Below are 15767 nucleotides of genomic sequence, written 5' to 3' on the forward strand. Positions count from 1 at the left end.
AAAGTTAGTCAATTGATTTTTTTCAATTTTGATTTATTATTATTTTTCTTACAATTTTCAATTTTTGTTATCATTTCGATTTTTTTTTTATGTTCATCAACCGATAGCTACTCAAACCAAACCAATATATACATTTATTTACAAGATATATTATTTATATCAATTTATATAAAATATAACGTATTCTAAGACAGCAAAATCGTACAAAAATTTTGTGGTGATTTGTTTATACAAAGTGTGATTGCAACATTAAATTAAAATCCAAGTAAAAAAATTCAAACTATTAGTAGCCTAATGAAGTCAAATTAATTTTAGTTTACAAACACTAAACTGAATATTTCAATTTGGATGAGTTTGTTGGACTTTTGTTTTGGTATTTCCAAACCATAAACACCCTCGCTAATAAATATTTATCTTGTTTTGAAATTATGAAAAAATTGAAGCTTTAGGTGTCACCGACCGAATATTTCGCTAGCTAAATCACTTTTGTTTAACTAGTTAGCTTAGCGTTGACCATAATTCACCAATAGAATACTTTCATGGCCGTTCAAAGAAGTATAAGCATAAGCAGTAAGCAACTTATCAAAGAAATGACACACTAGCAGTAAACATTAAAACAATAGAATTCATTTATCAACACCTTCATTAACAATGTGTCTGTTAAGGGAGGCTAGTAACTAAACTCATTTAAAATAGCTAGTGAATTTTACAAGTTAATAAACACTCACCCTCCCCAAAAAAGTTTTCTATGTTGTTCTCACTCTTAACACTAGAAAACATTAATATAATTAAAGAAGTCGCATCCCCTTCTTAACCAAGAGAAAAACTATCTCTAAAAAACAACCCTACACTAGTATTTACATAATTATGAACGAAAAATTAAAAACAAAAAATAAAATATAAAAATTAAAACCAACAACTTATTTGGTTAAATTTCTGAAACTAAAACAAATTAAAAAATTAATTGCAAATGCTTATTTTTATACTTCAATCAAATAGCAATTAAAAATATGATTAAAATAATAAAAGTATAAAAAATATATAAATTTAAAATACTATAAAAAAAATAAAATTATTATAATTATTTTAGTTAATTACTATATTTCAAATTTTACTTCACAAGAACAATCCTATTATAACAATTAAAAAAATATTAAAAACATTTTGTAGATGACTTATCATTTTTATAAATTTTAAAAACTTAATGGGCATTTTTATTTTAATTCTATTTAAGTCATATCATTATTTGATTTTAATTTTAACTAAAAATATCTATAGAATGAATGATTTAATCATAAAAAAGTAATAATTCTAGATAATTAAAATATTATGAGAACAAGCTATTAAAATAATTGAAAGAAAAAAACTTAATTTTTATTTATTTATTTATTTCATAAATAGTTAAAAATCAACAAGAAAACTAACAATGTAAACTATACAAAAATGAAAATAGAAATAATACCAAACATGCCCTTAATTTTTAATGTCAACTTCTCAAATAAAATTTATTCAGAAGGACAATAACTTTCAAAGTTCAAGCGAAATAATAGTAAGAGGGTTTGCAAGAGAACGTCAGACGTAACAAAATACCAAACAGATTTTATCCAAATAAAAGGGAACCCACCAAGAATCATAAATTGATCTCAAAGAACTATATTCATTTGCCTCCCTACGATTATGAAAGGAAAAAAAATTCCAAATGGCCTTAAAAAACTATTAAATTTGGAATATGCATCCCAACTCATATTTTTCTTCTCAAAGCTTGACAACTTGTACTGAAAGCTCTATGGCTGATAAATTACGAGCTGTTTTCTGGTAAAATGATAAATCTTGAGCACACTCAGAAGAACCATTTTGTTTATATGCGGCAATTGAGATAACGGGTAAACTGAAGATAAATTGCATTTAACAAAAGCAATTTCCCCAGATGGTTTCACACATGACATTTTCTTAAGGGGCATCTGATGGAAATTTTGACATTCAAATTTTTAAAGAATCCTAATTACCTTATAACAAGAAACACAAAATTTACTGCAACTCCTAGCCTACCTAGAACGCAAACCAGGGACATTCTTCAGGCCCATCTTGCCGAGGACAAGCTTGGGTATGGCGGGAGGGTTGTCTAGTCCCATGCTTCTGCTGAATTCATTTGCAAGCTCGACAAGCCTGTACTTGTCCCTACCTACATTCTTATTTGAATTGTAATAACCAAGCCATGCCTGGTATGCTGCTTCTTTGTTCTTCATCTCAACATGTGACAGGGCACGCTCCACCTGCTTAGTTTGTACTGAGTTAGCACTACATGCAGTTTCCTCATATTCAGTTAAAAAAAAATTACAAAATTATAAAAGCAACCTTCTCAAGATAAAAAGGTTTAACTAGAAAAAATGCTTTCTTTAGTTCCATTTGCTACCATTTCATAGCAAAACAATAGAAGTCCTCGCCAAGAAGGAAAGATAAAAGAAAGTCCATCTACATGCTTACCTTTTTCCTCGTGTCTGGATCAACTGAAGGTACTGGAGCCTTTGTTATTGGCAAATCCTTGACGGTGGACAAGAAGAATTCCTCCCATGGAGCCAGTAGCAAGATTCCTTGCCCTTCTTTGCCTTTACGCCCAGTCCTGCCAAGCCGATGTATGTACTGTTGCCTATCAGCTGGCAAGCCAACCTGTGATTTCAGGAAACATTTTTGTAGATTCAAACCCTTTGCCAGTTGAATAAAAATTGAAAATCTTCAGCCCTAAAGCCCAATGAGGACAGAAAAAATGAGGTATAGAGAGCACTCATATCTAATTTCAGTGTAGAAGTTTCTTTTTCTGAAATATCCTTTGGGTAGATGTGCTTCATTACAGTTTATAAACTCAAAGATAAGGTTTTTTTTTTTTTTTTTTTGTGGGCTGAGCAAAATATTTTTGGGAACATTTTAGTTTGTTACTTTGTTTTGTTCAGGACTTCATTTTGACCTTTCGAATTTTGTGTGTTCTATTTCCATTTTTCATTTTGACCTTTCTAGATTGATCACGTGAACAAGTTTAACAGCACGTTTTAATTCTTGAAATATGGGAAAATATTTTTTAAGATGTTTTCAAATTTTGAAAATTCAAACACAAAATATTGTTTCATGTTAACAAGCTTCAAAAGGTCAAAATGGAAATGGACAAAATAAATTAAATTCCTAAATGTGCTTGGTCACATTGAGTGCTTCACCATCAAACAGGTGCCACATATATTCCAACAGTCTATCAGGCAAGAAAACAACTGCAGAAGGCCCGTAATTACTTATAACAAGCAGAATATAACATTATTACCTGTATAACAAGGGTCACATCTGGGTAATCAACCCCGCGAGCAGATACATCAGAAGTCACAAGAATAAGGCCCTTTGACTTTCGGAATTCATCAGAAACCCTTGTCCTGTAACTCTGCGGCTTTCTAGAGTGGATTTCTCGAACATTTAAATTCAGCTCTCCAAGAAGGTCAGATACAAGCCTCGTGACCATAGCAGTTGTGCAAAATACAAGAACCTGCACATACCAGGTGATGGGTTTTATACTGGGCCTACATGACATGGATTTAGGTAAGCATTCTGAAGTGCTTTTTTTCTTTTTCTTTTTTCTCAAGAGGTAGACATGTAACATGATGGCGCATGTCTTGGTGTCAAATTTGCATAATTGCACTCCCAGACTAAGTCCACTAGCCCAAGAACTTTTGAGCTGACCAACAAGCCCAAAGATACTCATTCCAAGTTGCTTGGCAGAAGGCTTGCGCAAGCCACTACACTACAGTACTGCACAAATATCTCTTCAACATGTGGGATTAAGACTAGGATACTAAAAATCTCCCCCATTCATACAGGGCATCCTCATCACACAATTCACTACAAGCCCAACATCTCACCAAATGATGTGAGATTTTAAGACGTGGCACATAAGGATTCTAAAGGTAGCCCCCACCACTCAATATAGCATTTTGTGTGCACACTTCCAACTGGGGAAGCCTTTTATACTATTGCAATCCTCAAGGCCAACCCCACTAGCCCATGAACTTTTAGGCTGACCTACTAGCCCAAAATGTGTTGTCAAGTTGGTTGTAGGCTTCCCTGAACTTACAAGCCACAGAAATATTCCCTCCACAACAAGCATGGATTGGGACCAGGATATGTGTGTGGCAGCAAATTTGTCAAATAGCCACATCTGAGGATCCTTGAAAAAGCTTGATAATTGAGACATCGAGTTTCAAATTTTATACTTCAGGGCACAAAGCAGTAATTTTAGCGTAGCTTATCCGACATGCATATTTTCCATTTTAGTGGTTTGAAGGATCCTTATCCCTCACTTTATATATCTTCTTTTTCATAATGAGAAAAAAAAAATATCCTAAAAAAATGACTGAGGAAGTTGTTCCTCTTCTCTCTTCATTGGACAAACTTATCAAGTATGCATACACTAGAAGACATCTCAGACTTGTAACCAATACAAGTTCCCATATTATCCATGTCAACTGGCTCCTCCCCCATTTACAAATATCAATTTAACATAATTCTGAACAGTCTCAAGTGGATTTTGATAATAATGATGAACCTAAACTATGACCATCATTTACATGCCAAATGACTCCACATTGCTTACTCAATACAGTGGATGTACAAAAAGCGTGAGAGAGAGAGAGAAACTTTTAACAACAACAACAACAAAACCAAGCCTTAGTCCCACTAAGTGGGGTCGGCTATATGAATCCTTTTCCGCCAATTTATGCGATCATGGACCATTTCTTTTGATAGATTCAAAGATATTAAATCCTTACTCACTATCTCCTTCCAAGTTATTTTAGGTCTACCCCTAACCCTTCTACTGCCCCCCACAGTAACTAAGTCACTCTTTCTCACAGGTGCACTATAAGGCCTACGTTGCAAGTGTCCATACCATCTGAGTCGTCCCTCCCTTATCTTATCTTCTATAGGAGCTACACCTAACTTACCACGAATATGTTCATTCCTTAATTTATCTTTCAATGTTATACCACTCATCCATCTAAGCATCCTCATCTCGGCAACTTTTACTTTTTAGATATTATGTTTCTTCGTCGCCCAACATTCTGATCCATATAGCATGGCTGGTCTTATAGCTGTTCTATAAAATTTCCCTTTCAATTTTAAGGGTATTCTACGATCACATAGAACACTTGAAGCACTTCTCCATTTTACCCAACCTGTTTTAACCCTATGCATTACATCATCTTCAATTTCTCCTTCAGCTTGCATAATAGACCCAAGGTATCAAAATCTACAAGTGTTATTTATTTCTTCATCATCAAGTTTAACTTCGTCTCCAATATTCCTCCTATCATTACTAAAATTACATTTCATATATTCTGTTTTATTTCTACTTATCTTAAAGCCTCTAGATTCCAAAGCTTCTCTCCATAATTCTAACTCAGCCTCTACTCCATCCCTAGTTTCGTCAATTAATACAATATCATTTGCAAACAATATACACCATGGAACCTCCTTTTGAATACTCTTAGTCAATTGGTCCATTACTAAAGCAAAAAGATAAGGACTCAAAGCAGATCCTTGATGTACACCTATGGTAATTGGAAATTCTCTAGTTTCTCCATCTATAGTCTTTACACTAGTCATTACTCCATCGTACATATCCTTAATGACATCGGTATACCTACAACATACACCCTTTTTTTCTAAAACCCACCATAGCACTTCCCTAGGTATCCTATCATATGCTTTCTCAAGGTCAATAAATATCATATGCAAGTCCCTCTTCTTTTCCCTAAACTTTTCCATTAATCTTCTTAAAAGATAAATAGCTTCTGTGGTAGATCTCCCAGGCATAAAACCAAATTGATTTTCTGAGATCTTCGTTTCTAACCTTAATCTTTGTTCAACTACTCTTTCCCATAGTTTCATCGTATGACTCATAAGTTTAATTCCACGATAGTTATTACAATTTTGAATATCTCCTTTATTTTTGTATATAGGTATTAAAGTGCTTTTTCTCCATTCATCTGGCATTTTCTTAGTTTTTACAATTGTATTAAATATATTAGTTAACGATATAATTCCGTTATCACCCAAGCATTTCCAAACTTCAATTGGGATGTTATCTGGTCCCATAGCTTTCCCATTTTTCATCTTTTTTAGTGCAAACTTAACTTCGTTAACTCTAATTTTGTGAATAAATTTTATATTTTTAGTCTTTTCCTCATTTGACAATTCTAAATTTAAGTCTTCTATTTAGTTTTCATTAAACAACTTACTAAAGTAACTTCCCCATCTTTCTTTAATATCTTCGTCCTTAACCAAGACAATATCATTCTCACTTTTTATACATTTTACATTTCCTAAGTCCTTGTTCTTAATTTCTCTAGCTTTAGCAATTTTAAATATATCTCTTTCCCCTTCTTTTGTACCTAATCTATCATACAAACTATTAAATGATCTATGTTTAGCTTCACTAACGGCCCTTTTTGCATCTTTTCTTGCCTCCTTATATTTTTCAAAGTTATCTCTAATTCTACATTTTTGCCACGTTTTATACCAAATTCTTTTTGTCTTTATGATTTTTTGTACTTCTTTATCCCACCACCAACTTTCTTCGCTATTTGAGAATCTTTCCCTTGATTCGCCTAAAATCTCTTTTGCTATCTTTTTAATAGATCTAGCTAATCTATTCCAAAGAGTATTTGAATCTATCCCATCCTCTAAGGTCCAATCCCCATCTAACGTCCAGAATGATGCAGGAACCCTCGCATATTTGACACCGTACCCGGGCGCCGACACGGCGCGTCGCTTCGGGGCGACGACCTAGCCCACCCTCGCCCACTTTTCGCTACACTCTAGTGGTTCAAGTGCAACGCGTCGCTCGTAGGGGACGCCCTAGCAAATATTCGGTAAGGATTCATATCATAGTGATCTGACAAATTTTACGCTGGCTATCAGCTACCTAACGCAACCCTCCTCCTTAACTCGGGCTTGGGACCGGCTGTGTGTGAAAAAATTAGGACATTAAGTGCATCACAGGCGGAGTTGAGAGAAACTTTTAAGCTCATGGCAATTTCACAGATGTCTAACAATGTGAAGATTTATAAATCCTCTCAATTTCCATATCTTAGAAGCATCATCTTTTTTTCTTTTTGCAATTCATGGGGAAGAAGGAGAAGGGATGGGTGGGTAGCCCAAAAGGATGAATAAAGCCCAAGTAAAAGCTTGAGCGGGGGACATCATCACCACTAGACTAGGCCCACTCATCTCATCCATTTTTTGTTTCTTTTTACATTTCTTACATTAAAAATTTTGCATTATAAACAAATGGAAATGAAAAAATGTCAGGATGGAACCAAAAAATATTCCAAGAAAAAATCCCCATACCTTGTAGTCAACATCATCTGAGATATGCTCCTTCAAAAGAACATATAATAGAGAAAAGTGCTTGTCTAACGGGGCAACCAAATGCATCTGTTTGACCTGAAATAATCCAAAATTTAAGATAAAGTAACTAAAAAAATTGTAAATTAACTTTGCAGTCCCTCCCAGCCCCACCACACATACCGAAAAAGTTAAATAAATGCTTACCTGTGAGTGTGTCTCCTCGCTACCCTCCTGAACTGTATTGATAAACTCATGATCCCTTTTCAAAGCAATGTAACATATTTGACGGACCTATGAACCAAAAACACTTTTTTTTAAAGATTTTCTTCAAATTCTCAAGACACCTAGCAAATCTTTATGAGCAAGAACAGACCTCCTCTGGAACAGTAGCAGAAAACAGTAGCGTTTGTCTTTGTTTTGGAACAGCAGAAATGATTTTCTCAATGTCTTTACGGAATCCCATGTCTAACAAATGATCAGCTTCATCAAGTACAAGGACTTTCACACCCATCAGCCGAGTTGCAAACCCTGCGGTATTCTCAATATGATCTCTAAGCCTTCCTGGTGTAGCTACAAGAATCTGTGCATCTCAAACCAGTCAAAATAAGCAAATAAGTTAAAGAATGTCCAACTAACTATTTCAAGATTAACTTATTTAACCTGCGTCACTAAGATAGTGCACATGCAGTGATATAAACATCACGTGTACACAGCAAAGACCAATGTCTAGTGGCCCACAGGGAATACTTTTTGTCAGCAATCAGCCCACAACATTTTGGTAGTTCAACAATTCATTAAAAATTTAGAATCATTAGATTGGTCATAGTGTTTGGCCCAGTAGATATCCTTATGGGTCCTGGAAGGTATACAATACACGAGCATCCTCTAACAATGATAAGAAACTCACCTGGCAAGGGTTTGCTTGCATGCGTTTCTGTTCCAAAGCAAGTCTAGTACCTCCTATCACAACTTGAACGCCAATGGAAGGATGATACTTCAAGAGGGTATTAGCCTCTGCAGCAGCTTGGCTTGCAAGCTCTCGAGTTGGGCAGATTACAAGCACAACAATCGGGGCACGTCTTTGATCACGATCAACAGGAGGTGATTTTACAACAACTTCAATTGATGGAAGCTGAAATTAAGAAGTGAAACAGTACATGGAGTGAAGAATTTCCAAAATTTTCTTATTCAAGATGTACCAAAAAATAGAAACTTACGAGGGACAGATACATCCTGCTTCCTCACATAAAGCTAGAGAATTTCTGCTCCCTAAAAAATTTTCAAATAACTTCAAACTGCAAGATGCCAAGATCTCTGTCCAAATTCATGAGGAGGACATTAAACAATCTTCGATCTCTTGAGTTCAATGCGATTTTTTTCCCTCAAAAAAAAAGGAAGGAAAAGGCTAATAGCCTGGGTTACAGAAGCGAGTCACAGTGAATTTTTTAGTTCACATAAAAATATGTGCTTTTTGAAATAATTTTCTTGAGAAGAAATGATAATTGATGATATTGCAAACTCAACACGAACAGGAAAGGAGCAGTAAGTCATAAAAATCTTTATAGGAGCAGGAAGTTCCTAATTTATAATTTCTCTTAATCTGCAGACAATCTTCCCATAATTCAGGTACCAGCATGGACTTATGTTGACAAGATAAGAGTGTTTTACCAAAAATGCTACGGTTTTCCCTGTGCCTGTTTTCGCCTTGGCCAAAACATCCTTACCTAAAAAAAGCAACTGATCACAATAAGCTCATTATCATATGGATATGAAACTCACATTGACCCAAATAACTGGGCCTTATTGAAGACAATGATAAAAGGTGCAAGTTCCCTTTGCACACTTGCATGCTCATAATCATTTTAAAATCACATAAATAGAATGGGGAAAAAAAAACCAAGGGACAATAGAATGCAAAATGACAAATATATCAAACCCTATTGATCAAACCTGTGACGTTTGCCATAAATGGCACGCATTAAAAAACCTCCTCTACAACCAATAGCACAATTAATCACGAAACTAATCTCATTATCAGCTACGAGAAATAGTTCTCCTTGTAACCCGCCTGGCAATCTGATCCTATCCTTTGAGCAGAGGGCCTATCAAGTCCAAGTTCAAACATCTATCTGGCTCCTCTAGTTAATCAACAGATATTCTTATTTAACATTTCTCTAGATTCATCTGCAATGCACAAGTTTCCAACTCTCTCTCTCTCTCTCTCTCTCTACTGATAAAAGTAATTTTAACTTAAATATTTCTTCCCATCCTTTATCAAACCCAAAAAACAAATGCAAGTAATTACATGGCTTTTCCCTCGCAAAATGGGTTCATTGGCAATTGTAGTTGGCACTTTGAAGTTTAATCTACCAGTAGATGATCTCCAAAACAGTGATAAAATTACATCAATATCCATATCTGGCCACATAATTATTCATGTGTTGTAGATCTATTCTTCATTCATCATGAAAACTGAAACTGAAAATATCAAAATCCTAAACAAGATTCTGTTCATAAAAAAACATATTATGGCTGTTGCAAAAAAAAAAAAAAAAATCTACTTTAACCCAAATAATGTCTCAAAGAAATATACCTTTAAGAATAACAGGAAGAGTTGCATCCTGCACAACAGTCATCTTCTCATATCCAGCTTCCTTGATTCCTTTTAAGGACAAGGGAGAGATTGAACATTGGTCAAACCTGCACATATTACAAAAACAGAGGGCTACATAAAATGAGCAATTCAAAATGTGTGAAGGACATGACATGTGTAACAGATTGAACTTGCCGATATGGTTGTTGTAAGATGGAAAGTTGGAACATCTTGTCTGAATAATCTTCTCTTTTCCTTCCTATCAAGAGAAAAAAAATATCTTCCTTTCTCCTATTTTCGTTTTACAATCTCTGAGCATTTTCTTCCAGCTAAATAAGATTTGAACCCCAAACCTATCCCAACCCCACCCATCTACCAGCTGATTTGAGGCCTAAGTCATTGTATCTTCTCAAGGCTTGTCTATTAAAGATTTTCCCCATCACGCCTAGAGGCTAATGTTTTACATGATACATTGCAACTCTCTACCTCTTTTAGGGGGCATTTGGTTCATGGCATCCTCAACATTTGCCAAAATGTGATGTCCATGGCATCTCATTCCCACATTTGTTTGGGTAGTGAAGTCTGATGTGGTGGGAATCTTAGCATTCTTGAGACAAAGGATTCACATTCCCATCCTCCACTTTGAGAATCCCATTCCCATGGGAGTTCTACTTTTGGACCATATTGTCTTTACTATTTTGGCCGGTTAGACATCAATGTCCCCATAATATAAGTACTATTACATTCTATAATTCTACTTAATTTTTTTTAGATAAAAAAATTATTTCATTAAAAATTAAATAATTACAAGAAAAAAAAAATGGATAAGACACCCTCCATTAAAGATTAAAAAAATTACAGAACCGCCTTCCAATTCTTTTGAAGATCAAACAACAAGAAGCATCTAAAAACCCCAAAAGAATGCACCCAAAGAAGAAAATAATACAATAATTGTTAAGATTTGATTAAAAATGAATGACCAAACTTGAAGATAGCTCTCTACCTCTATTTATAATACAAATTTAAATATATTCTAATGACAATAATACCCTTACTGACTCTCGCTAATTAACATACTAACAAACTCAATAATTATAATACTAGAAGACATATATAACCTCTACACTCCCCCTCAAGCTAGAGCATAAATGTCATAAGCTCCTAACTTGTTACAAATGAAACTAACACGAGCCCCCTCCCAATGCTTTGGTAAACAAATCAACAAGCTACATGTCCAAATTCACATAAGCGGTAGTAATGAGCTTCTGCACAAGTTTCTCCCAACAAAGTGACAATCAACTTCAATGTGCTTCGTTCGCTCATGAAAGACAGGATTGGAGGCAATATGAAGAGCAGTTTGATTATCACACATCAACTTCATAGGCTAAAAATGCAGAAAACCCAATTCTTCCAACATGTTCTTCAACCAGACAAGTTCACAAGTAGTGTGAGTCATAGCTCTATATTCCGATTCAACACTTGACCTTGCCACCACAGTCTGTTTCTTACTTTTTCAAGAAACTAAATTATCACCAACCAAGATACAATACTAGGTGGTGGATCTCCAATCAGAAAGCGATCCAGCCTAATCTGCATCTGTACATCCATGAATATAAGTGTAACCCTAATCACGATATAAAAGACCTCTCCTAAGTGTACCTTTGAGATATCTCAAGATGCGAATTACTGTGTCCCAATGATTTGTCCTTGGAGAATCTAGAAATTGACTCACAACATTTGTTGCAAAAGATATATCCAGTCGAGTAGTTGTGAGATAATTCAACTTTCCAATAAGTCCCCGGTATTGTCCACGATTAGGTAGCAAATCACCCATATTTGGCATTAACTTGCTGTTAGGATCCATAGGTGTATCAACCAATTTAGATCCCAACAAGTCAATTTCATCTAACAGATCAAAAGCGTACTTCCTTTGTAACACAACAGTTTCGATGCGAGATCTCAATACTTCTATACCCAAGAGATATTTCAATAGTCCCAAATATTTGGTTTGAAACTTAGTCTGTAGAAAAAGTTTGAGACTCTAAATACCATTTTCATCATCACCTGTAATAACAATATCATCCACCTAAACAACAAGAAGGATCCTACCCGATGAAGTATGATGATAAAACTCGGAATGATACACAGCACACCGTAGAAGACCAAACTCAAGTACTACAGCACTGAAACGACCAAATAATGCTCTAGGGGACTATTTTAAACCATATAAAGCCTTCTTGAGCCGACACACTAAGCCTGACTTCCCATGAGCAACAAACCTAGGTGATTTCTCCATATAAACCTCCTCCTCAAAGTCACCATGCAAGAAGACATTTTTTACATCTAACTAATGCAAAGGCCAATGACAAGTAGTAGCCAAGGAGATGAACAGACGCATTGATGTAAGTTTGGCAATCGGAGAAAAAATATCAGAATAATCCAGACCATAGACTTGAGTGTATCTCTTAGCAATAAGACGAGCCTTTAGATGAGCCATAGAACCATCAAGGTTGACTTTCACAGTGTAAACCCAGCGACAACCAACCGTAGACTTGTCAAAAGGAAGAGGTACCAAGTCCTGACTCCCAAGTACCATTGTCATGTAAAGCAATCATCTCTTCAACCATAGCATTGTTATTGAGTGTGTTTGTATGTTAATTAGTGAGTTAGTAAGGGTATTATCGTCATTATAATGTATTTAGATTTGTATTATAAATAGAGCGAGAGACCTATCTTCAAGTTAAGTCATGCATTTTTAATCAAATCTTTAACATGGTATTAGAACTGGTTACTAGGAGGTCTTGGGTTCTACTCTTGTTATCTACGTTTACTATGTGGTATTTAAAAAAATTTATTGTGTTCCCTATCATGAGTGCTATTTATTGTGTGTTTATCTCTCCACGTGTTGTCGAACTACACTTGTAGGGGAGTGTTAAAGCTTAATATATATTATTGGTCCATAACCTAACAACTTAAGCTTTTAGTTAAAGTAGTAATTTAACAATAATAATAATAATAATAATAATAATAATTTTCTCCCAAAACAAATTCGAAGAAGGGCTCTGATCTTTCAAAATTCTAGTGTTCCTTATGAGCCAAAGAATCCACAAAACTATACATGTTGCACAATTCTAAAAGGTCCTCCCTCTTTTACTCTTCCCAAAATTGCAAATTTTCACCATTAAAAAATCATAAACATTTTGTGGAGCCACCCAATCCTCACCATAACAAGAAAACAAAGTGTTCTCTAGAATCCTCGATATCTTGCCACCAGGCAATGAAGAAAAAGATGAAGACAAACATTGGTCTAGTTTGCCTCACAACATAGGATACAAACACCCTAACTGAGAGCTTTGTGAGGTCTCCTAATCTGCAGCAAGTCATTCTTAATCTTGTTGAGTACGAGAGTTCAGGAAAAAAAAAAAAAACTGGATCTTAAAAGTTAGAAGGAACTTTTGCTTTCCAATTGTTCAAGTGGAAAGAGCTAGGGTTCGAAGATTTTGTAAGTTGATTAAGAAAAGACTTTGAAGAAAAAAGACCTCAAAGAATCCCCAATCCAAAGTCTTGCATTCCCCCTCAAAGTAGGCCCCCAAAAAAAAAGAAAATACAGCAGACCCAATAAGGAAGTAAGCTCATTTCCATTAAGACTCTTGAAGAAATGGAAATCCCGTGCAAAATATCCCCCTCTGAAAAATAGAAAGCTGACATTGATGCATTATGTACAATAGATAGTTTAAACAAATGCGGCATCAACAACTCCCGCAATGTCTCACCAACCCAAATATCCTCCTAAGGCAAATTCTATCACCATTACCCAATTGAAAATAATATATAAAATAAAAATGTAGTAGTATTAATATTTATTATAACAATATAATATAATGATCATATTGCCCCCATTATTCTGGTTAATTGGATTATTAAGTATTCAATTTTTTAACTCGAGGCCTATATTTAATTAAGTACATATTCTTATTAATTTTTTATATTAAAAATATAATTATTCTTCATATATTGTTCACAGATATGTCAAGATATAATGACTATGTTCTTGAAATGCCTACTAGGATTCCTACATTAAACTAAACACTGACATGGTCATTGTGTACATTCTTGGGAATCTCATACCATAAATGAAATAAAAATATTCCCATCAGCTAAGGATCATATTCCTGCAAATAACATTCCCAACAATGTTAACCTAGAGGAATATTTTTAATTCCGCTAGCTAAACACTCCCTTAGTAGTAAAGTTTGATGAGTTAATTTAAGTTGACCTTTGCTTCGTTTAACTTTATTGCTCTTCACCCTTTAAATGCAATCTAATTTTTTACTCCCAAAAAACAGTCCAGTTCGGACTGCCATGACTGGAAAGCAAATAACATTGAAATAATTCTAAATATTAAACTAAAAAACCACCAAAAAGAAGAGTTCATAGAACACACCTTGTCTCACTCAGGTAAGAGCCACTTGTCCCAGGCAAAGTCCGTGGAGCGACACCATTGCTTAACCCAGACAATGAACTAGCGTTCTTCAAGTTGTCGATGTTATCATCATCCTCCTCTTCATCAGTGTCGTCCTCACTGATCAAATCTTTAAAACTATCCATGAACTTCCCCTTCCCCACCTCATCATTGTCCATATCATCATCATCCGACATGAAAAGCGGTTTTCTTCTATAAACTTTTTCTTCTTTCTTTAAACCTCCACCCCTTCCATCCCTCCTATTATACGATTCATAATCTCCCACAGATCTCTTCATTGAAGTCGGTGCTCCAGATCTGTGCCCTCTACTGTGTGAATAAATTTCATCATCATCGTCCAATTCACGACCAAACCGCGTTTTCGCGACCGAACTCGATGAACTCCTTCTCGAACTCCCCGAGGAGCTTCGGACGTCTTGCCTCCTTGAACCGCCAAAATCATTAATATCACTTTCCCTCTGCTTCTTCAAAGACGAGTCTCTACCTCTACTTCTACCCCTATTGCTACCCCTATCTGAGTCGTCTTCATCGCTACTCGGTCGAGTTCGAAACGAATTCGACTTTAATTCACTGACCCAGTCACTGAGCTCAGCTTCGTCCTCGATAAGACTCTTCGAAGCACGGACCTCCTCTCTCCCTCGCGAGAACTCAGACCCGGGTCTGGAACGGAGCGGCCGGGTTGAGAACCTACGAACGCCGAGTTCCCCATTGCGTAAACAAGAAAGCCCTCCAGAATATCTTTGATATTTTTGGTACTTGAGTTTGAATGGCAAGGTTCCAGTGAGAACGGGCGGTCCGCGGGATGCTTTGATCGTTGAATGGAGCTTCATAGTGAGGAACCGAGCAGCCGGAGGAGAAGGGTTGAGGAAACGGAGCGGCGGCAATAACTTCACAGGCATGGTATAATGGAAGGAGCTGGATTGGCCAGTATCTGGTTACAGTTGCGGGCGAAAGAAGCAGCGTCGCCGGCGTTTCGAAGTACAAAAAAGAAGGGGATGTAAGAAAACTGATAGGGTTTAAGGAGGATAAGGGGTTTATGGGGGAAACAAGGAAAAAATGGTAATGCCTATAGCCTAGGACAGTGGACGACGTCGTTTGGAAAATGTTGTAAGGGACTGGCAAAAAGTTTGATCATAGGTGGCGGGTTTTTCATTACTCAAAACTTAGAATCTCTAAAGAAAATCAGATTAGTGACTCTGAGTCATTCATTTTTCTCATCTACATATTTAATTAATCTCCTAAAGAGATAGACCTCCTGAAAAATCTCCTAAAGAGATATATACCTTCTAAAAAGGTTATATATATAAT

At 35.6% G+C, this 15767-nt stretch overlaps 1 protein-coding gene across 1 annotated transcript; it reads right to left on the reverse strand.

Annotated features, from left to right (window-relative positions):
• Nucleotides 1-1884: 1884 nt before the first annotated feature.
• LOC131166847 (DEAD-box ATP-dependent RNA helicase 31-like) lies at nt 1885-15502 on the reverse strand. Its single transcript, XM_058125443.1, has 10 exons — nt 14421-15502; nt 9977-10083; nt 9052-9107; nt 8291-8515; nt 7757-7963; nt 7588-7674; nt 7384-7479; nt 3308-3523; nt 2485-2667; nt 1885-2273 (listed from the first exon to the last, which is right to left on the reverse strand). Exons 1-10 carry the CDS (start codon nt 15356-15358, stop codon nt 2046-2048), a joined length of 2343 nt encoding a protein of 780 aa, XP_057981426.1. The 5' UTR covers nt 15359-15502; the 3' UTR covers nt 1885-2045.
• Nucleotides 15503-15767: the final 265 nt, after the last annotated feature.

Source organism: Malania oleifera, chromosome 10 (assembly GCF_029873635.1).
Source record: "Malania oleifera isolate guangnan ecotype guangnan chromosome 10, ASM2987363v1, whole genome shotgun sequence".
Taxonomy (NCBI): domain Eukaryota; kingdom Viridiplantae; phylum Streptophyta; class Magnoliopsida; order Santalales; family Ximeniaceae; genus Malania; species Malania oleifera.